Below are 23,547 nucleotides of genomic sequence, written 5' to 3'. Positions count from 1 at the left end.
ATTCTGGGCACTGGCGCCATTAAATGAGATTCACTAGGAAACATTCAAATGGAAAACTGTGTGTAGAAAGTGTATTAGAAAGTGGCCTCAATAACACCTATGAAGAAAGGAACAATGCAAGATTGGTCAGAAGGATAAACTGAAATATAATGAAGTAATGATTAACTAATAATGATGATGAAATGATAATAGAATGAAATAATATTGAGGGATAATGAAGATACTAGCTGATCTCATGTAGAGTTCAGAAGCTGGGAAGGCTCTTAGACCTGTGCCACATCGAGGTAGCTGTGCCTTTGGCTCCCCCCAGTGACATGGTTAATGGTTAATGGGCTACCTCATTGGTAGGCATCAGCTTTGATAGGGCATCTTTTGGCTGAAAACATCTTTCTGGGTGTTTTCAAATCCACGAGCTGTCAGCAGGCAGTATTTCTGACAATTGGGCAATAAATGCCTCCACTCTAAAGGTGGGATCTATGTACCTACTATATGGTTATTTATACCATTAATAGATGAGGCTTAAGAAGCCTTAAGAAATTTAACTTTTCAAATGCTTTTTACCTAGAACATGGTGGCAATGAAATTTAAAAACATGTTTTCTCTCCTTAAGGATTAGACCCCAACCTAGACTGGCATTGCCTCCTTTTCTCTCAAATGGTAAGATTTTTTCCTCTCTTATATAGTGAATCCTTTATGGTAAGGCACTGATTTTTCCCAAGATTCTCAAATTCTTGATGTCCTGAACCACTTTTTATGTCCGTATAACACATGCTCCTGCTTTAGGAGAGCACCACGGTAACAATCCAAGTCTTCCAAGAGTTGCGGCAAAAGTTATTTCATCATTATTATTCCTCCAATTAGCTCATGTATCATATTTAATAGTATTGCATGCTTGTCTGTACGTACCCTTCTAGAAAGGATTTCTGCTTTCTCATAGAAGTATAGGTATGGGCAAGTAAGCAATACCTATTTTATCATTCTGTATGTAACTGGTAAATCAAGTAATGACTCTTTTAAGTTCTAGTACTTAATTTACCTTGACCATCTTATATCAATTTAGGACTATAGCTGGGGGTTCAAATCAAAATTCTGACACTATCCATCCATATAACATTGAGAAAATTCTGTAAAATATTTAATCCCCAGTTCACCTATTTATGAAATGGGACCCACCTATGTAATGATGTTAATCTAAGAATAATAAGAGATAATACATGTGAAATTCCCTCATAACAATAAAGATTACATGAATGAAACATTTTATCACAGATACTAAAAGTGTCTCATACTCTATGCAGGGATATTTCTGGAATCTTTTTAAATGATTCTTGTCTATCTGTACCAATCGCTTACCATTTTGTTGTATATTTATTTTTCACAAGCCTATATTTTATGCCCTCACCTATGTGGTAATTAACTTAAGGGTTGGGCTTTGTCAAGTTTATATTCCCCTGTATTTCCCTTTGGATGCAGTCACAGTGCGGTATTCATGGCAGATACTCAATAAAAATCTTTAGTTCTTTAGAGCTGTCCCACTTACTTTTAGGAACCACATCCATTTGAGGCTTTTATTAATTTTTTGCAAATATGGAAAGTTATCATTTCTATCTTCCTTCAAATTTTGCTTCATCTGATCTTGTTTTCATCTGTTAAATGCTCTTAGTCTTTACATAATTTTTTTGTGGAATTGGCATGTATTTCTTCCTAATAGTTTTCAATTTATCGAACTCTGATCCTCAACGGACTAGAGTAGGGGAGAAGAAAATATTAAGAAAAACTTAAGAGCTTGTAAGTCACAAGTAATATCGACTGAGAAGGAACAGAGAGATTTTTCTTTGACTTTCAAAATTGACTCAAATTTACTTTTGATGTCATTTTCAGCAGGAAATTGATTATAAACTCAACTTTCTCGAGAGATCATCTACTTCTTTTCATTGTGGAAATTGCTAAACCTGAAGGGCTTTCTTGAGTGGCAGTATGTGCCTAGTAAAGAAGGTTCTGCATTCCTGAAACTATCTAGTGCCTAAAGATTGTATCTTTTTGAATGGAGTGTATTTAATCTTGGGATTTGAAAGTGCTGCAAAAGAGCCACTTCCTAAATACACTGCCATAGCATGAACATGGCCCAACCTAATGCACATGTGATCTAAGGTGAATGAAGTGAAACTTAGGAAAAGATTTACAAGAAAAAAAATTATACTTGAAGCAATAAGTCTAGGTCAGCTGAAATGGCATTTGCGTTTGCACCAAATAGTCTCTAAAATGGATAGCAGTTCTCATTCTTTTCCCTACCACTCTCATTTTCCTAAAATATACTTTTATTTATGGAAAAGTTAGGAGGAGGCATAACACAGTAACTCAAAGGAAGACAAGCACTCCTAAGCAAGACAACACTAGTAAGTACACTTGAGCATCATTCTTCCTAGAAACTGAAGTCACTTCCTTCGGATGTTTGTCACCATCATCATTGAAAATTTGTTCTATGACCCCGGAGCAACACATCCAGAACAGAATCAGACAATATAGATATACTTATGTAGTTAAGAATAAATGATTTAAATTTGCCTCTTTTTAATATAGAGCTTGTGACATTCAATTATCCTTTTACCTGGCTGTTGCCAAAAAGATTGAAGCAAATATTGATGAGGAACCTAAACGTAGATTGATGTAGGAAAAATGGCACTTGCGTCTGCTGGTCAGGTGACCTCATTCTAGTCCTAGACTGACATTAATTAGTATTGTATATATTCTAGTATCAACTTTAGCCAAGACACTTCCCTTCCCTCCCAGACATAAATAATAGAGGTTATAAAATATTGACTGGGAACTAGAGGTCTTTATGAGACCTTCAGAATTTCTCTGGGTAATGAACTCCTTTGAGAATATGATACATTTTCTAAAACTACATGAGTGAACAAAAGTTTGCTTTTAAATATAAAAGCTGATGTGCCTGTGCCCTGAAAAAAAAGTGAAAGAGAGAATGCTTCCCTTTAGCCCATCTAGTTAAGAATACAAAACATGTACAATTTAAATGACTTGAGGAGTATGTAAAGTTGCAGTCAGGTAATGTAAATTTATAAAGAAACAATGCAAAGAGGCCAGTGCATCTCCATTATTCTAAAGCACTGAGACATATATATACACACACACACATACATACACACACACACATATAATGAATACATGTGTATAAATATGGGTGTGTATATATATACACACAGTTACATATGTTATACACATATATACACATAATGTGCATTTATATACTTACACTGTGCAGAAAAAAATACGTGAGTTGTGTGATTTAGCCATTAGGCTACCACTCTATAATCTTTGAAAAAGAACCTAGGTATGAGGTAATTAATGCCCATTGAGACAGGGCCTAATACTCACTGGAGTTAGAAAATGGGTTGTGAAACAGCATTATGGTGCTGAAGTAACAAAACTAGGTTTTCTGAGCCTATATTAGAACATGTCATTGCAGTCGAGATTTACCCATATTTTGTTGTGTATTCTCAAATAGTACCTTATAGGGCATTGATATTCATACATATGATTTATAAAAGTGCTTTACTTTTTGAAGGAGTGGCCAGCTTTTCCAAATATGTCCTGCTGTGGGGAACATACCTGCTTTCCAGTGTGTGTGAAACTGCTGCTTCAGTTGTGGTGGCATCTGTGTCTCTTATTCTCTTTGTCACTGTAGTTCAATAATGCTTTGGCTCCACAATGGGGCTTTTGAATTAATGCTTTTTATGGATTCTGTTGGGTTTGACAAACAGAGAGAGAAAGATAGGTTTTCAACAACAACAACAACAAAAATCTGCAAAGGAAGCTCCAATCACTCCAAGTGGCAGTAGATAGTCATTAAGCATGACAAGAAATGCATTTTTATATTATATTTAGGACATTTGTGAGTGCTGAGAGGTTCTTCTATGTTTTATCCTCTGAGCAATGTCACTGCATTGCCATGAATGTTGTATCTATCTATACAATATTCTTTATATATGCATGTATACATATAATCTTCTATATCTTCTCTCATTCGAATAGTGGGGTTATAGATTCTTTATTCTGACTGGAATCATTTAGAGAATGATCTGTGGTTTGCAATGAGTGTTAATCTCTGCCTACTTGGTCCAAGGTTATCTTGAATATAATGCACTGGTTAATAGTTGGCACTGGAATAAGATGATGTACTTTCATACACCTCTGCCACTCTTTATCCAGGTATATAATCATGGGAAGTTGAGTTTTCTCATCTGTAATTATTTAAATCTGAGCTTCCTCATCTACAAACTAGACATAATAGTAGTAGCTCCCTCAATAGGTATTTGGGACAATCAAATACAATAATCAAATAAAAGTGCTAAACAGGCACCAAGATGGCTGAATAGGAACAGCTCCAGCCTCCAACTCCCAGCATGAGTGACACAGAAGATGGGTGATTTCTGCATTTCCAGCTGAGGTACTGGATTCATCTCACTGGAGCATGTCGGAGAGTGGGTGCATGACAGTGGGTGCAGTCCAACGAGTGAGACCCAAAGTAGGGCAAGGCATCGCCTCACCCGGGAAGCACAAAGGGAAAGGGAATTCCTTTTCCTAGCCAAGGGAAACCATGACACACAACACCTGGATAATTGGGTTACTCCCACCCTAATACTGCACTTACCAAGGGTCTTAGCAAACGGCACACCAGGAGATTATATCCCATGCCTGACTCGGAGGGTCCCACGCCCACGAAGCCTCCCTCAATGCTAGCACAGCAGTCTGAGATCTAACTGCAAGGCGGTGGCGAGGCTGGGAGAGAGGCGCCCGCCATTACTGAGGCTTAAGTAGGTAAACAAAGTGACTGGGAAGCTTGAACTGGATGGAGTACACCGCAGCTCAAGGAGACCTGCCTGCCTCTGTAGACTCCACCTCTGGGAACAAGGCATAGCCAAACAAAAGGCAGCAGAAACCTCTGCAGATGTAAATGTCCCCGTCTGACAGCTTTGAAGAGAGTAGTGGTTCTCCCAGCACGGAGTTTGAGATCTGAGAACGGACAGACTGTCTGCTCAAGTGGGTCCCTGACCCTTGAGAAGCCTAACTGGGAGACATCCCCCACTAGGGGCAGACTGACATCTCACACCTCACAGGGCTGGGAACACCTCTGAGATGAAGCTTCCAGAGGAACAATCAGACAGCAACGTTCACTGTTCAGCAATATTCACACTTCTGCAGCCTCTGCTGCTGATACCCAGGCAAACAGGGTCTGGAGTGGACCTCAAGCAAATTCCAACAGACCTGCAGCTGAGGGTCCTATTATAAGGAAAACCAACAAACAGAAAGGACATCCACACCAAAACCCCATCTGTATGTCACAACCATCAAAGACCAAAGGTAGATAAAACCACAAAGATGGGGAAAAAGCAGTGCAAAAAAGCTGAAAATTCTAAAAATCAGAGGACCTCTCCCCCTCCAAAGGAACACAGCTCCTCGCCAGCAATGGAGCAAAGCTGGATGGAGAGTGACTTTGACAAGTTGAGAGGAGAAGGCTTCAGACGATCAAACTGCTCCGAGCTAAAGGAGGAACTACGAACTCACCACAACGAAACTCAGAACCTTGAAAAAAGATTTGATGAGTGACTAACTAGAATAACCAATGTAGAGAAGTCCTTAAACAACCTGATAGAGATGAAAACCATGACACGAGAACTACGTGACAAATGCACAAGCTTCAGTAACCAACTCGATCAACTGTAAGAAAGGGTATCAGTGATTGAAGGTCAAATGAATGAAATGAAGCGAGAAGAGAAATTTAGAGAAAAAAGAGTAAAAAAGAAATGAACAAAGCCTCCAAGAAATATGGGACTATGTGAAAAGACCAAATCTACATCTGATTGGTGTCCCTGAAGGTGACAGGGAGAATGGAACCAAGTTGGAAAACACTCTGCAGGATATTATCTAGGAGAATTTCCGCAACCTAGCAAGGCAGGCCAACATTCAAATTCAGGAAATACAGAGAAAGCATTCCCCTTGAAAACTGGCACAAGACAGGGATGCCCTCTCTCACCACTCCTATAAAACATAGTGTTGGAAGTTCTGTTCAGGGCAATCAGGCGAGAGAAAGAAATCAAGGGTATTCAATTAGGAAAATAAGAAGTCAAATTATCCCTGTTTGTGGATGACATGATTGTATATTTAGAAAACCCCATCGTCTCAGCCCAAAATCTCCTTAAGCTAATAGCAACTTCAGCAAAGTCTCAGGATGCAAAATCAATGTGCAAAAATGACAAACATTCTTATACACCAATAACAGATAAACAGAGAGCCAAATTATAAATGAACTCCCATTCACCATTGCTTCAAAGAGAATAAAACACCTAGGGATCCAACTTACAAGGGATGCAAAGGACCTCTTCAAGGAGAACTACAAACCACTGCTCAATAAAATGACAGAGGACATAAACAAATGGAAGAACATACCATGCTCATGGATAGGAAGAATCAATATCATGAAAATGGCCATACTGCCCAAGGTAATTTATAGATTCAATGCCATCCCCATTAAGGTACCAATGAGTTTCTTCACAGAATTGGAAAAAACTACTTTAAAGTTCATATGGAACCAGAAAAGACCCCACATTGCCAAACAGTCCTAAGCCAAAAGAACAAAGCTGGAGACATCATGCTACTTGTCTTCAAACTCTACTACAAGGCTACAGTAACCAAAACAGCATGGTACTGGTACCAAAACAGAGATATAGACCAATGGAACAGAACAGAGCCCTCAGAAATAATACTACATATCTACAGCCATCTGATCTTTGACAAACCTGACAGAAACAAGAAATGGGGAAAGGATTCCGTATTTAATAACTGGTGCTGGGAAAACTGGCTAGTCATATTAGAAAGCTGAAACTGGATTCCTTCCTTACACCTTATACAAAAATTAATTCAAGATGGATTAGAGACTTAAATGTTAGGCATAAAACCATAAAAACCCTAGAAGAAAACCTAGGCAATACCATTCAGGACATAGGCATGGGCAAGGACTTCATGTCTAAAGTACCAAAAGCAATGGCAACAAAAGCCAAAATTGACAAATGGGATCAAATTAAACTAAAGAGCTTCTGTACAGCAAAAAAAAAAAAAAAAAAAAAAACTACCATCAGAGTGAACAGGCAACCTACAGAATGGGAGAAAATTTTTGCAATCTACTCATCTGACAAATGGCTAATAGTCAGAACCTATAAAGAACTCAAACAAATTTACAAGAAAAAAATCAAACAATCCCATCAAAAAGTGGGCAAAGGATATGAACAGACATTTCCAAAGGAAGACATTTTTGCAGCCAACAGACACATGAAAAAATGCTCATCATCACTAGCTATCAGGGAAATGCATATCAAAACCACGATGAGATACCATCTCACACCAGTTAGAATGGCAGTCATTAAAAAATCAGGAAACAACAGGTGCTGGAGAGGATGTGGAGAAATAAGAATACTTTTACCCTATTGGTGGGATTTTAAACTAGTTCAACGATTGTGGAAGACAGTGTGACGATTCCTCAAAGATCTAGAACTAGAAATACCATTTGACCCAGCCATCCCATTACTGGGTATATACCCAAAGGATTATAAATCATGCTGCTATGAAGACGCATGCACACATATGTTTATTGTGGCACTATTCACAATAGCAAAGACTTGGAACCAACACAAATGTCCATCAATGACAGACTGGATTAACAAAATGTGGCACATGTATACCATGGAATACTATGCAGCCATAAAAATGGATGAGTTCGTGTCCTTTGTAGGGCCATGGATGCAGCTGGAAACCATAATTCTTAGCAAACTATCACAAGAACAGAAACCAAACACCACATGTTTTCACTCAGAGGTGGGAACTGAACAATGAGAACACTTGGACACAGGAAGGGGAACATCACACACCAGGGCCTTTTGTGGGGTGGAGGGAGGGGAAGGGATAGCATTAGGAGATATACCTAATGTAAATGATGAGTTAATGGATGCAGCACACCAACATGGCACATGTACACATATGTAACAAACCTACATGTTGTGCACTTGTACCCTAAAACATAAACTATAATAATAAAAAAAAGAAAATCATTTTGAGAAAAAAAAAGTTTAAGAAAACCTAAAAAAAAGAAAGTGCTTAACATAGTACATGACATATTGTAAGATCTAAATAATGTTATCCATTTTTATTATGTGGGTTTAGTTCATCTTATTTTGGAATTGGCTTTAACTTCAACTGTTATGCTATATATATCAGCATGTAAAAGCGTGCAGAACCTTCTTAGAGTAGCAATTTTAAGTCTATGCTCTGTTATTGTGTGTCAATGGTATGGCCTTTCTATATGAGAGACCTATATATCGATATAAACTAATACGTAGAGGCCCAGAGTCAGAAGTCTTTGACAAATGTTGCTCTTCATCAAGTGTAAAATGGAATTTTATTTGCCCTTGACTACAAAAAAACCTAAGCATCACAGAAACATTCACATAACCAGAAGAAATATACACGTGTGTGCACATAGAAATATACACATGCATGCATGTAAACGTACACATACCCACACATATATACACAACAGCATGTCTACACATTTCAGGTATAGCATGGTAGAGAAAAATAAATGACGACTCTCCATTTCTTCACTAAGTGTTGAGCCTCCTCAGTCCTTCCTTGTGAGTGTACTTTCTCACTGTTTTTCCTCCCTTCTTTTCTATGTCCCCCACCCCTCACCCCAGTCATAATCTTGATATGGGCTTCAATACTATTTAAAAAAATTAATTTGGGATACTGAAATAGTTATTCTGGGCAGCCTGTTAGTTTTGTGGAACTTCTTCTTTTTATTTTTTTTTTTGAGATGGTGTCTCTCAGTGTCACCCAGGCTGGAGTTTAGTGGCGTGATCTCGGCTCACTGCAACGTCTGCCTCCCGGGTTCAGGTGATTCTTCTGCCTTAGCCTCCTGAGTAGCTGGGACTACAGGTGCGCGCCGCCTCCCCTGAGTACTTTTTTGTATTTTAGTAGAGACAAGGTTTCACCATGTATGTTGGCCAGGCTAGTCGCAAACTCCTGAGCTCAGGCAATACACCTGCCTTGGTCTCCCAAAGTGCTGGGATTACAGGCATGGGCCAATGTGCCCGGCCGGAACTTTTATATAATTGTTTTTTGTGACTTTTCATGTTTATTATTGAGTAGGTTGTTTCTTTTAATTTCTTTCCATTATTTTCTTCACCCCACCTAGTTTTGTGCAATATGGCAAAAAGACCATGAATTTTCCCAGGAGAAAGTAACTTTTGCTTTTCTAATCATGTTACTTTGATGTGTGATGGAATTCAATTTCACTGTTGGTAAGAGATGCCCAATCTACTTAGAAATTAGTATCAGGATGAGATCTCTGCTAGTGGAGGATAGAGTGACTCTATTTAGTTTAAGCACCTGGAAGCCTCCATTTTTCAAGAGCACCTAATACAAGGACATGCATATATCTGTGTTATCTACATTTAACAACATGGAAAGGCTGAAGAAACATAAAAGCATAAAACCTGATTGCTGAAAGTGGCCTAAGAAATGATAATCTGGAAGATTTTACCCGGGTTTCACTCATGGGCTCTGTCTGCAAGTGAGTGGTCTACATTAATTGTGTGTATATGTGTGTGGAATGGGGTGAAAGAGAGAGGTACCTTGCAGACTCATAGTGAAGTTGTTCAGAGAAATGTCTATTTGAGGTTAGCTGTTTGTTTGCTTGCTGGTTGATTTGTTTTCATTTTCCTCAATTGGATAAAGCCTATATGCTCTGAGCATCTCCTTTTTGATAGAATTTTATTATTTCTTTAAGTATTTTCTCTGAATGTTATTTTAATTTTCACAATGCATGCTTCAGTTATACTTATAACATCCAGAGCTGTGCTTTAAGCACATGCTATGCAGTGAGTCTTCCCTATATCTAGTTCTTTAATTAAAAAACACATTTTAGGTAAATGAAGGACTTAGAGGAAGCCTATATTTTGGAAATTAAGTTCCACATGTAAATGGATTATCTGCACTGATTCCTTATTATACTCTGCAACTTACAAAAAGTTAAAGACTACTGGCCAAATTCATGTGGCATTTTTGACACTAGTACTGCCCTTGTTACATCCCTACCCCTGATTTTTAGCAGGATATCTTAAGATATTTTAAGAGAATGTAGTTTGGAATTTGATGTCCAGGAAAAAAATCTTCCCATGAATGAAAATTAAGTACACTTACAGTTTTGAATTAGAAGTCAAAAGAAACAACTGCAAAGAATAAAGGGTTAATAGAAAAAGGTGCCCAACAGTTGACTAAATCATATGAAAAATCAGTAATAGAAATTATTTTGAAGAAAACTTTTCCCATCATAACTGAAACCCACCTCTCTGTATATCCTCAGGAAGGGATGGCTCCGACAAGATTGAGAAGTCCATGAGGAAAGATATATTATCTCTTTTCGTTTTGTTCTTCTCTGTTTTAACTTTCTCTTTCTTCCCAAGACATATAATACAATAAGATCTAAATAAATACATTTCAACATCACTCCAATAATACTAATTTCTTAGTTCTTAGAGATTTCAATATTCAAATGAACAATTCTTTCAAAGCCTCAGACTCTCATTTTCTTGACCTCTTCTCACCCAGCATTCTCACATTTTCCTCAGCTCAGACACTCATTCCACTGTTTTTTCCAGCGACTGATCATTTGCAATATCCCAATGTCAAGTATTCCACTGAGCCTCAGCTGAATCTTTCTAATACATTATTTCTAATATCATAACTTCATTAGGTGTTTTTACTTGTTGGAGTTTGCACTCTATTGCTCATCTGATGTTTGAACTGTTTCTCCTCTAAGTTCACATCCCTTCATGCATAGCTATAGATTCTATCCTTCCTCTAAACCATTGACTATCATACTCTCACTTCCTTTCCCTCTTCTTCCTTTGACCACATAGCTGACAAAACCCCAGCTCTGGTTATATCAAATTCTCTTGCTTGTTCTTTTTCCACATTTGCTCAGATGTATGTGAGTGAAGAAAAACAACAAGGCTGACTGATCTCACTTTAAATTAGTGGCCACCAACACTAAGTGCGTTTTCAGTGCTGCTTAACAATCCTACTACATTCCTTATTTCACCCACTCGTTCATTTTCCCAATGACCATTTCCCACCTTTGACTCTCTGCTCAATCCCACCTCTATCTTCATTATCTGCTGATAACAGTGTTCACTCTTTCACTAGAAAATAAACACAATCAGGTGAAAATGACTGTGTGTTCCCACAGTCTAATTGTTCACTATATTTGCACCTGCATTCTAATTCTGTGCTGTTCTTCTTTTTACCATGGAGGAACTATCCTTTCTGGCCTCTTAAAGAATATGTTTTCAGCAGTTCTCCACTCTGTACTACACTATCAACATCTCCTGCTAATTTCATAAAGTATATAATTTCTCTATTAATATAAATATGCTTTATATTTCCTGTATGTAAAATAATAAAACAAATACAATAAAAACCTTATTGAACTTCACATATCACTGCAACTACTACCTTTCTTCTTTCCTCCTTTTTAAAGCAAAGCTCATTAAAACAGCTTGTTACGTTTGCTTTTTCTATTTCACTCATCTCTTTTACAACCACTTCAATCAGACTGTGACTGTGTCTCTACCACTCCAATGAAACATTGCTTGTCAAGATTACCAATAGTCTCTACTTGGCTAAATGCAGTGGCTCATTTTTAATTGTATTACTTTCCCATCAGCAGTATTTGATACAGTTGATTATTCTCTCTTTGCACTTGTGTGTGTGTGTGTGTGTATGTGTGTGCATGTGTGTGTTTTCTTCTTGTTGTTTGCTTCTGGGACAGTATTTGCTCCTGTTTTTCCTCTTACTCATATTTGGCCAATACACCACACTCTTCCTTGTCCCAAGGTGATGATATCATAGAGTGTATACAGGCTGTAGACTCTCATTTTTTTCCACCCTAGCCTTCTCCCCTGAATTCTAGACATAGAAATATAACCAATAACCTAGCATTTCTACTGGAGTGTCTAATAATAATGAAAGTTAACAATATTTTCTACAAAATCAATAATTGCTTGCATTTAGTGCTTACTGTGTCCTAGGCAATTTGTTTGTGTGCGTGTGTGTGTGTGTGTGCATTTTATATGCATCTGTGTAAATATATGTATATATATTCACTCTATATATTCACTTTGTGTATCTATATTTATTGTATCTTTCAACAAATCTATGAGATAATATTTTATCAGCACTTACTGTAAGTATCAATATATCAACATGGCTTATAACAACCAACATTTATTTCCTGCTCATGTTAAATGTTGATAGTTGTATGTTAGTTGTGTCTGTGATATGGGAAAACACTGTAAGTCACATGGAAAGGATAGTGTGTCATGTTTCTGTTGTTGCCGTAACAAATTACCACAAACTTAATTACTTAAGCAATACAAATTTATTATTGACAGTGTTGAATTTTACCTGAACCCTGTACTCCTGGAACACAGTGAAGGCTAATCAAGGTTAATCCTTCCTTCCTCTTTGGTGTCTTGGGAAAGGGTTTACTGCAAAGAGCCACCCTTTTCATAGCCTAAGACTTAGGAATGCCATTATTGTTTATGTATGACAAGGCCAGACATACTCCCTCCAAATTTCCGTTCTTTACTTCTTCATGATTAGGTGAACTGTTCACCCACTAATAAATCAGAACAAAATTCTTTCTAACTGAAGTTTGGTTAAGATTTATTCCATCCCCCAGGTCCTTGAACTTTAACCAGCACTGAGCCTCTTCTGAAATGACCCTCTAAGAATATGCTGACCTCAGGGTAAAACATTGTCTGGGCCGGGCGTGGTGGCTCATGCCTGTAATCCCAGCACTTTGGGAGGCCAAGGTGGGTGGATCACGAGGTCAGAAGTTTGAGACCAGCCTGATTAACATGGTGAAACCCTGTCTCTACTAAAAATACAAAAAACTTAGCTGGGCCTGGTGGCACGTGCCTGTATTCCCAGCTACTTGGGAGGCTGAGGCAGGAGAATTGCTTGAACCCAGGAGACGGAGATTGCAGTGAGCCGAGATGGCACCATGGCACTCCAGCCTGGGCAACAGAGTGAGACTCTGTCTCAAAAAAAAAAGAATTTCTCTGGTCTACTATCAGGCCCAAACTTTTCATCCCACTTCTATACATTGAATTATTTTAGCATTATTTACTCCTCCCAATAAAAGAAAAGCTGTTTTGCTTAATTCTTGAGAGGCTTAAAGAGTTTATAATCAGTGTTCTGTCTATCACAATAGTTCCCACTATTACAATAGTTCTCTTCCGTTTCTTGCAGTAATCCTTTTAAATAAAGTCTCCCCTAAGTCTGAATTTGTTTTAAATTTGACAGCATTTTACAGTTCTAGAAAATGGATCTCACTGGGCAAAAATCAATGTATTATCAAGACTGTGTTCCTTCTGGGGCTCTAGAGGAGAAACCATGTCCTTGCTTTTCCTAACTTTTAGAGGTCATTTGCATTCCTGGGCTCTTTCCTCCCTTTCACAACCTTTAAAACCAGCAATGTTGGGCTGAGTCTTTTTCATTGTACCATCTCCCTGAAGCTCCTATTTAGCCTGTCTTTTCCACTTTTAAGGACTCTTTTGACTAAAATGGGTCTACTTAGATAATCCAGGACAATCTGCCTATTTTAAAGTCAAATCATTAGCAACATAAATTCCATCTACAACTTTCGTGTTCCTTTTGCCATATAATGTTATATATTCACAGGTTCTGGGAATTAAAAGATGGACGTCTTTGAGGGCCATTATTTTGCTACTGTAAGTGATGTAGATGATAGTATCAATTCCCTTGCCATACTCTTTATGAGAATATATTTCCCCTTTCCATTATCAGCCTGGGCATGTGACTTGCTTGGCGAATGAAATGTGAGAAAATACATGGGGCAAAGAAGAAGAGAACAAAATAGAGAAACAGTGTGACCCACAGCCACTGAAAACTAATGTAAGAAGGAAATAAGTGCTGCTCCACTGAGATTTTGGGAATGTTTATAGCAAACATGATGAATACAGGAGCAGGAAGGGAGTGACTTTTGGGTAATAATAATGCAATCTAAAAGTCTCTCTTTTTAACTACAAATACACCATTGTAAACACAAAATATCTAAAACCCCTCTTATCCAGCTTCCAAGATGACTCTCAATAATTCTCACTTCATGCTATTCATTCACTCATGTAATACTGCCCAGCACAAATAAAAAGGCTGACCTGTATAACCAATTAATAAGTTGCAGTAATGATGGTGTGTGACTTCTGAGCCTGGGTCATAAAAATCATTACAGATATTTCCTTTTGTGGAACTTGCTCTAGAGGAAGCCATCTGTCATGCCATAAAGATACTCAAGAACCCCAGTGGTGAAGTCCATGTGTGAGAATGAAGACCTCCTGCCAACAGTCAATACCAATTTACTAGTTATGCAATTTCAACATCTTGGAAGTGGATTCTCCAGCTACAGCCAAGTGTTGAGATGAAGGCAACATTTCAGTTCAAATAGTTTACTTTTTATATTCTATCACACCACAGTGAATGGACCCTAATCAATGGAAGGCAGGTTGGACAGCACAATAAATGCATGGTGAAAATAGCAAGGAATGCACCTCGACTTGAAGGCAGCCTGCTGAGCCATTATGCACAGCATCCCACTCATTCTGAAGATCATCAATCTTAAACCAGCCTATGCTAGAGATCTGCAGGTGATGATGATGGAAAACTCCAGGCTCAATAGTGACTTCAGGGATGAGGAGGTAGCAAGCGTTTGAGTAGAGGAACTTCTGGGTGTGAGGGATTATGTGTCCCATATGGATATGACTTAGAACATGAAACAACAGAATATTCAACACACTTGAAGAAAAACCCCACGAGCTTTCTGTATATAAAAAAATTTAACAGGGAAAGAGTGATCTTAAAAGGGATAAGAGTGAAACCAACTTGTTAGTCTCTCCCAGAATCAATGTTCACTATAATTTAGCATTTTTAAAAGTTTAAAGTATATTTTAAATATGCTGAATAAATGAATACATGAGGGTCTTCACTATCTGTTTGTCATGCATTAAACATTTTTCTTGAACATAAAAAAGGAAAGGAGGGGAGAAAATGAATCCTAGCGAGAAAAAGGAAGGAAAACAGTGAACATTTTTTTCCACTAAATTAGGTATCACCCTTTTCCTCTTAATCTATCAAAGAGAACAGCTTCTATATCTGTTTAGCTTCAGCCCAAAGCACTTCTTACTCTTCCTCAGTGGAGCCTTCATCTTCAAATCAGCAATTCATCCTATTAAGTAATATTTCCATTAAATATTTCATCAGAAAGTTGGTTGCTTTTCTCATTTGTCTTGTCCATATTCAATTACAGTGGTTATTAATATTTTATGGGAAGATGCTTGTAACTTTTCAGTCCACCTTGAATTTTTCTCCTGTAAAACTAAAATATTTTATGGGATTTCCATAGACACCATGGACAGTAGGGATTAAAATTCTGCCCCCTTATTCTCTTTCCCATTTTTGAGGTCCAGATCATTTTCACCTATATCAGCAGGAGTTGTTAGAAAAGGAGGTGCCAGAGATGGCTGGTGATAATGTTTTCATTTCTATTTGCCAATCTGATATGAAATAAAGCATTCAGAAACTGAACTAAATTGTCAAGCTTCCCACATATACATTGACCAGCTGAAATATTAAAAAGTTATTGTTTATTAGGAAGAAATATGTAAAACATAGTAAATTAAACACACATTGACCTTAGTTTATTACTTGAGGTTTCCTCACAAGCTTAGAAAAGTACTACTCATAATAAATACGGAAAAATCTAAGAAATCTTAGTAAATTATATAATCAAATGCCTATTTATTCAGATGAAAAAGATGAAGTAATTTGTCCAATATGACACAATTAGATCACGAGTATAAATTGTTTATATAACTTGTTTTCCTTATATGTATTCTTTCATTCTATAATGCTTTTAAAAAGATGATCAATTCAACTTTTCACTTACATTTTTCTTCATAGGCATATTTCTTTTGATCTCGCTACCAGATCTTACTTGTTACATATGTTGGCAAGGTTTGTTTTTTGATGTTTTTGTTGTATATGCCCCTCCATTTGAACTGCATAATTTCCTCTCATCTCATTAAATATTAGAGCTATTTATAGAAAAGGCACTAAGCATGATCAATTCCATGATGAGCAAATGAAAGTGGGCTCTAACAAAGCAAGTTTTCACAATGTGTCATAACACTGATGGTTTATGGGTATTTTTTATAAATTAGCATAGGTTATTTTTTAATGTCCTCAACAATTTTGAAGCTTACAAATTGATATAGAAAGCCATGGCCACATCTGTGAACATCAGGTATCTGTCACTGTGGTATCAGGAGGGATGCCTTTTATAGTACTAGTGTGGACCCTCGAGTACTGATACAGCCTGTAAGCCATAGAAAAGGTTTTGACTTTCTTAAGAAACATTGTTTCCTCTCCTGTAGGGGTGCCTTGACCTCTGAATTTAAAGTGTATCTTTCAGACAAACTAGGGTGACATTGGGGAACCACCCTCACTCTTATCCTTAATTTATGTATTTCCTTTGCACTGTTTTTTACTTTGCAGTAAACTAAAGTCAAAGCACCATTGAACTGATTCCAAATTATCATTCTTACTGACTTTGGAATATAGGTAAGATTTCATGATCTAGCCAACACATTAGAATCTTTACTTTTTCTTTCAGAAAATGTAGACAATGGAATCAATTTGTATTCTAGCATATGAATTCTTCTTACATTCAATGATATTTCACTCACATGGAATATTGTTTTTTTTTTTTTCAATGTGAGGCATTGCAAATTTAGATACTTAAGAGGTTAGGGAGCTGAAAGTACTCAGCATATAGATGACAGGAGTCAGAATTGTAAGGAAGACTGAGGCAGCTACCAGTGTCTTACATCCATAAGAAAGAATAGGAGTGAGAGGGAGATCAGTGTATGGCAGTCTCAAAGAGGAATAAAGGAAGGCCTAGCAAACACCCCTAGAGAAATACATAAAATGTAATACCCTCAAACATAAGTAGTGACCATTCAACCTCAAGGCTTGCTTCAGTGGCATCCCAAGGCCTGGAAAATGCTTTGGAGAGGCACACCAATCTGGAGGCCAATACATGTTGGCATTTTTATGTTTTGGTTACTAATGAAATCTGTCCAGGCTAATAGGAAAGGCAAAAACAAACACTCTAGACAGCTTTTTAAAATCAAGATTAGTTGTCCTGCTAAATACAGAGAAAAAAATAAATTAGAGCTTCTTTCCCCTGAATGGTTAGCTTCTGAAAAGAAATGGATGGGGACAGAAATAACTCAACAGGGATTGTTTATTTTTATAATGCTTGCAAGAAAAAGAAAATGGAAGGGACAAAACAGAGAGTGGATGTAAGCAATAGGATTTTGAATTTCTATCAGGGTCTGTGTTTTATAATTATTTATTTATAGGCAGCCTGGGTGGGATCATAGCAGAATACAGCCTCAGATGGAATATAAATTACAACAAGATTTAATTTCTTCCTCCCTCAAGAGTGTGAAGTTTTGTTTTGGAAAATTAGCAATTGCAGGATTCCCATTAACTAGACCTGCAGCTACTATTGGTTCTAAAAAGTTTCTTTCTACAAACATTTGGGAAGTATAGTATTTACTGTGTGCCAGGCACTGTGCTAGGTACACACCTTTAGGACTTCACTAAACAGAGGTGAATAAACACATTGTTTGGAGAATATTCCCTATTTCACATTGTGTCTTCTGGCAAATATTCAGAAAGCTACTATAGCAAACGTCATTTTCTGAAATGGAAGTAGTCTTTCTTATGTCAGGCTGTTTGTTGGGCACATTTGATTTGTAACATTAACTAATGACAACACTCCTATTTGGGTACCATTGTGTCGTTTTATACATGAGGAAAAAGAATCTGAAAGAGGTTCGCACCCAAAGCAGCCACAATGATAGGTAAAAAAGTCTATACTGAGATCTGTATCTATCTGGTTCCAAAGTCTGTGACCTTTTCTACCACATCGTATTGTCTTTGATTAAATTGTGGATATAGTCTGTGGAGAGGAAAGAACGATTTTCCTTCTGAAAAATGAGCCTTAGCTTGGTGCAACTGGCAAATAAGCAGTTATCACATAATCTCAGTGGATTTCAATTTCCCAGAACAAGAGCACTTGAACCCATCTTGTTACTAATCCGGAAGAGTTAAAAGATGATTCTGGGTGTGTGTACATGGAAGTAATAGCAGCATGCAGACCTTTAAAGCATGGTAACTTAAAAGAGTCAACAAATAATGGTTGAGATCAGTTCTCTATGGAAGTAACCTCCGCTCCACTCCACTAAGCAATAAAAGTATTGCTGGGTTTAGACACCAAACACATGACAGTTAAATGACTACACTTAGGAGAATTTGAATGTATCCCATTAGTAAATCTAAAACCACACTACAGACATTTAGTACAATTTACTATGAAAAAGAAAAAATGTGTCTAGAAAAGCTGAACACAACAGCAAAAGTGTTTTGAAAGATAATAGGGCTGTTTGTTATATTCTAATTCTCATTCGTAATGTGTGGAATTTGTTTGAAATGTCCTGTGCTTTGAAATTAGGCATGACCATCTTTCTTTCTTTAGCAAATGCAATATGAGAGGAAGCTTTGTCTTTCATTTCCAAGGCTAAGCAGTTAAGAGTTAGTGTACAATTTGCCCTCCCTCCTTTCCCCTGGAGGAATAATTCGTGAGATTCCTGATGGTGAAGGCCCTCATCAGGCTGAAACCCTGAGCCAGCACGAGCACTAGCTCAACACGGACATGTGGTATGTGTGATAAATAAACCTACGTCGCTTTAAGCTACTAAAAATTAGGTTTGGACCACAGTGTAAACAGCTCCTAAAAAAGGGAGAAACAAACAAACAAAAACAGCTCAGTCTGGCACTACGTAGATGTTGGTGCCATGAGCCATTGATACTGCCTAATTAACTTCTCTTTTTCTGATCACCAAAATACCTTCCAATTAGAACCTTTCTTAACATGCAGCCTATGGAAAAATGGTACACTAATAGGCTGATAGGAAACATTTGTTGTGCCTGCCAATTATAAATCTTTATCTTTACTGTTAAACTGATTTCTTGGAATTCTAAATTATTTATCAGATTTCTATTAATTTAGTTAATTTAGTTAATGTAGTTTAGTTGAAAGACTGACCACGTGAGTGTAGGTCCATCAAATAAAATGGGTTTGGAGACCATATAACTGCTAGAAAGAGATTGATTGACTAGTAGTTTCTAACGAGATCCTTGTTCTAAATTCTGCTCTCATGAGATGACCAGTCACCTTCTAGTCCTTCTGAATTTGATGAAGCAAAATATGTTCATGAAGCTATATATACTTTTAATCATTTCTCTTCAGATACTTATTTCTGGCCAAAAAGACAGGTGGGGGAAAGCAAAAGCAGGAAGCAGGCTGTCTCTGCTTTCCTATTGGATTTCCAGATTGCTTCATGTGCTTGGATATTTTGTTGAACAAATAACCTCCTCCATCAAATTGACAGGTCTTTTTGGTTAACTTGTCTCCATAATAAATGTTCCATCACCTACATCTATTTTTATTAAACAAGGTGTGGTGAGGAAGGAGAAATGGTTTTATACAGTCAGTGGGCACTTCTGTTTTCAGCAGCTATTGTATTTTTAATTCATATTTTTCTATCAAGTTGGAATAATATGTATTTGATGATTAATGTCAGGCTTGTAATAAGATTATTTTCTATTGTCATCACATCTTGTAGGAATTCTGGGACAGGTTATACCAGTTGAGAGTCACAAGTATTTGACGGCACCTGATTTATAAATTATTCTGTTCCTTCAGCTTGATCGATTTCTGGACATAAATAACAAAGAAAATACCAAAGTAATAATTCATCCATTCTTTTTGGTCATAACTTGTGTTTCAGAAACATTGTTTATTTTGCTTGGGTTCTGACTGGACTTATAATTTATCTGCCCCCCCTGTATGAAATGCTACTTGCTTTCCCTCTTTCGGGTTATCATCCCAAGAAAGGGACAGTAAGAATCATCCATGTATGGATGTCAATTATATCTAATAGATATTATATCTAATAGATTGACAGGGCTGGTGAGCACTTCATGATTTTCTGCCTGCTAAATCTGTTCATTTCCAATAAAGGAGTGTTGAATTTTCCAACAATAAAAGTGGATTCATGTATTTATCTGCGGTGTTCCGTGCATTTTTTCTTCATATATTTTGACACTGTTGTTAAGTGCATACACATTAAAAATTATTTATGTCTTCTTAAATAATTGAGCCTTTACTGTTATATAATGTCCCTCTTTATTCTGTGTGTGTGTGTGTGTGTGTGTACTTTAAATTCTGGGATACAGAACTTTTTTCGAAAGCTGGGTTTCCCGGGAGATCCCAGGCGGTGACAGAGTGGGGTCATGGCTAGAGGCAGGAAGATGTCCAAGCCCCGCGCGGTGGAGGCGGCGGCGGCGGCGGCGGCGGTGGCAGCGACGGCCCCGGGCCCGGAGATGGTGGAGCGGAGGGGCCCGGGGAGGCCCCGCACCGACGGGGAGAATGTGTTTACCGGGCAGTCAAAGATCTATTCCTACATGAGCCCGAACAAATGCTCTGGAATGCGTTTCCCCCTTCAGGAAGAGAACTCAGTTACACATCACGAAGTCAAATGCCAGGGGAAACCATTAGCTGGAATCTACAGGAAACGAGAAGAGAAAAGAAATGCTGGGAATGCAGTACGGAGCGCCATGAAGTCCGAGGAACAGAAGATCAAAGACGCCAGGAGAGGTCCCCTGGCACCTTTTCCAAACCAAAAATCTGAAGCAGCAGAACCTCCAAAAACTCCACCCTCATCTTGTGATTCCACCAATGCAGCCGTCACCAAGCAAGCCCTGAAAAAGCCCATCAAGGGCAAGCAGGGCCCCCGGAAAAAAGCTCAAGGAAAAACGCAACAGAATCGCAAACTTACGGATTTCTACCCTGTCCGAAGGAGCTCCAGGAAGAGCAAAGCCGAGCTGCAGTCTGAAGAAAGGAAAAGAATAGATGAATTGATTGAGAGTGGAAAGGAAGAAGGGATGAAGATTGACCTCATCGATGGCAAAGGCAGGGGTGTGATTGCCACCAAGCAGTTCTCCCGAGCTGACTTTGTGGTGGAATACCACGGGGACCTCATCGAGATCACCGACGCCAAGAAACGGGAGGCTCTGTATGCACAGGACCCTTCCACAGGCTGTTACATGTACTATTTTCAGTATCTGAGCAAAACCTATTGCGTGGATGCAACTAGAGAGACAAATCGCCTAGGAAGACTGATCAATCATAGCAAATGTGGGAACTGCCAAACCAAACTGCACGACATTGACGGCGTACCTCACCTCATCCTCATCGCCTCCCGAGACATCGCGGCTGGGGAGGAGCTCCTGTATGACTATGGGGACCGCAGCAAGGCTTCCATTGAAGCTCACCCGTGGCTGAAGCATTAACCGGCTGACCCCACACCCTCCCCACCCCACCTTCCCTTCTGCAAAGGACAAAGTGCCCTCAAAGGGAATTGAATTTTTTTTTTTACACACTTACTTAATCTTAGCGGATTACTTCAGATGTTTTTAATAAGTATATTAAGATGCCTTTTCACTGTAGTATTTAAATATCTGTTACAGGTTTCCAAGGTGGACTTGAACAGATGGCCTTACATTACCAAAACTTTTATATTCTAGTTGATTTTGTACTTTTTTTGCATACAAGCCGAACGTTTGTGCTTCCCGTGCATGCAGTCAAAGACTCAGCACAGGTTTTAGAGGAAAGAGTCAAACATGAACTAGGAAGCCAGGTGAGTCTCCTTTCTCCAGTGGAAGAGCCGGGACCTTCCCCCTGCACCCCTGACATCCAGGGACGGGGTGTGAGGAAGACGCTGCCTCCCAATGGCCTGGACGGGATGTTTCCAAGCTCTTGTTCTCCTAACGTCTGGACAGGCGCTCACTGAAGTGTATGAATATTTTTTAAAAAGGTTTTGCAGTAAACTAGTCTTCCCCTCTGCTTTCTCGAAAGCTTACTGAGCCCTGGGCCCTGAGCCTGGGCCGGGCATAGATTTCCTCTTCCACAAGCTGCCGCTTTTCTGGGCACCTTGAAGCATCAGGGCGCGAAATCGAATTAGATGTGGGCAGGGAGAGTGTTGCTTACCTGCCCTGCGGGGGCAGGGTTTCCTGAAACTGGGTTAATTCTTTATAGAAATGTGAACACTGAATTTATTTAAAAAAAAATAATAAAAATTAAAAAAAAAAATTAAAAAAAAAACCACAGAAAACAACTTACATGTATATAGGTCTTGAAGTGAGTGAAGTGGCTGCTTTTTTTTTCTTTTTCTTTTGCTTTTTTTTTGCTTTTTGTAGAAGAGATTGAGAATGGTACTCTAATCAAAAATAAAGTTTTGTAGTGGGACCAGAAATTACTTACCTAACATCCACCCCCATTTCCCCTCATCCTGCTGGGGTTGAAGGTTCCAGACCTGCTGTCAAGGCCTTGTGTTTGTCAGACACCCGGCATCCTTCTGCAAGGACGCAACTGTGAGCTGAGGTGTGAGCCTAGGAGCCCAGGACCCCTGACCCCAGCCGCTGCTGCCAGCCTCAGAAAGGCACCCAGGTGTGCAGGGGAGCACACAGGGCCTGGCGGCCCCCAGGAATCACAGATAGGGCCAAGGTTTTCACCTTAACTGTGAAGGCAGGAGGAGTAGGTGGCTGCCTCCTCCCGTCCTTCACAGAACTGATCCTCACTCTCTGTCCCTTCAGCCCGGGGGGCCAGGGCTCAGGAGCCATGACCTGGTGTCTCCTGCCAACCTGGTCCCAGGTAAATGTGAATGGAGACATAGCCCGTCCTAGTCTTTGATTCCCCCCAACCCCACCTTGGGCGTCGCGACGGTGCTACCTAAGAAAGTCTTCCCTCCCACCCCCCGCTAGCCTGGTCAGTGGTCAGCAAATTGGAAGAGGATCCGACAGGAGTGTAAATGTGAGACACAATGTCGATTATACCTATTTGTGGTTTAGCTTTGTATTTAAACAAGGAAATAAACTTGAAAATTATTTGTCATCATAAAAATGAAACAAACATTAAAATATTTATTGCCAGGCAAAAAAAAAATTCTGGGATACAAATGCAGAACGTGCAGGTTTGTTACATAGGTATGTGTGTTCTATGATGATTTGCTGCAACTATCAACCTGTCATTTAGGTTTTAAGCCCGACGTGCATTAGCTATTTGTCCTAATGCTCTCCCTCCCCTCTTCCCGTACCCCTCAACTGGCCCTTGTTTGTGGTGTTCCCCTCCTTGTGTCCATGAGTTCCCACTGTTTAACACCCACTTATGAATGAGAACATGCAGTGTTTGGTTTTCTGTTCCTG

The 23,547-nt window shown here is 38.7% G+C and overlaps 1 protein-coding gene across 1 annotated transcript; it reads left to right on the top strand.

Moving 5' to 3' along the window:
* The first annotated feature begins 20,526 nt into the window (after positions 1-20,526).
* On the top strand, positions 20,527-23,287 carry LOC117080344 (N-lysine methyltransferase KMT5A-like). Its single transcript, XM_033205326.1, has one exon. The coding sequence runs from the start codon at positions 20,578-20,580 to the stop codon at positions 21,634-21,636; it is 1,059 nt and encodes a 352-aa protein (XP_033061217.1). The 5' UTR covers positions 20,527-20,577; the 3' UTR covers positions 21,637-23,287.
* Positions 23,288-23,547: the final 260 nt, after the last annotated feature.

Source organism: Trachypithecus francoisi, unplaced genomic scaffold, assembly GCF_009764315.1.
Source record: "Trachypithecus francoisi isolate TF-2019V2 unplaced genomic scaffold, Tfra_2.0 Lachesis_group8, whole genome shotgun sequence".
Lineage (NCBI taxonomy): Eukaryota > Metazoa > Chordata > Mammalia > Primates > Cercopithecidae > Trachypithecus > Trachypithecus francoisi.
The sequence above is the reverse complement of the archived record's forward strand: the minus strand, read 5'-3'. Positions and strand labels throughout refer to the sequence as shown.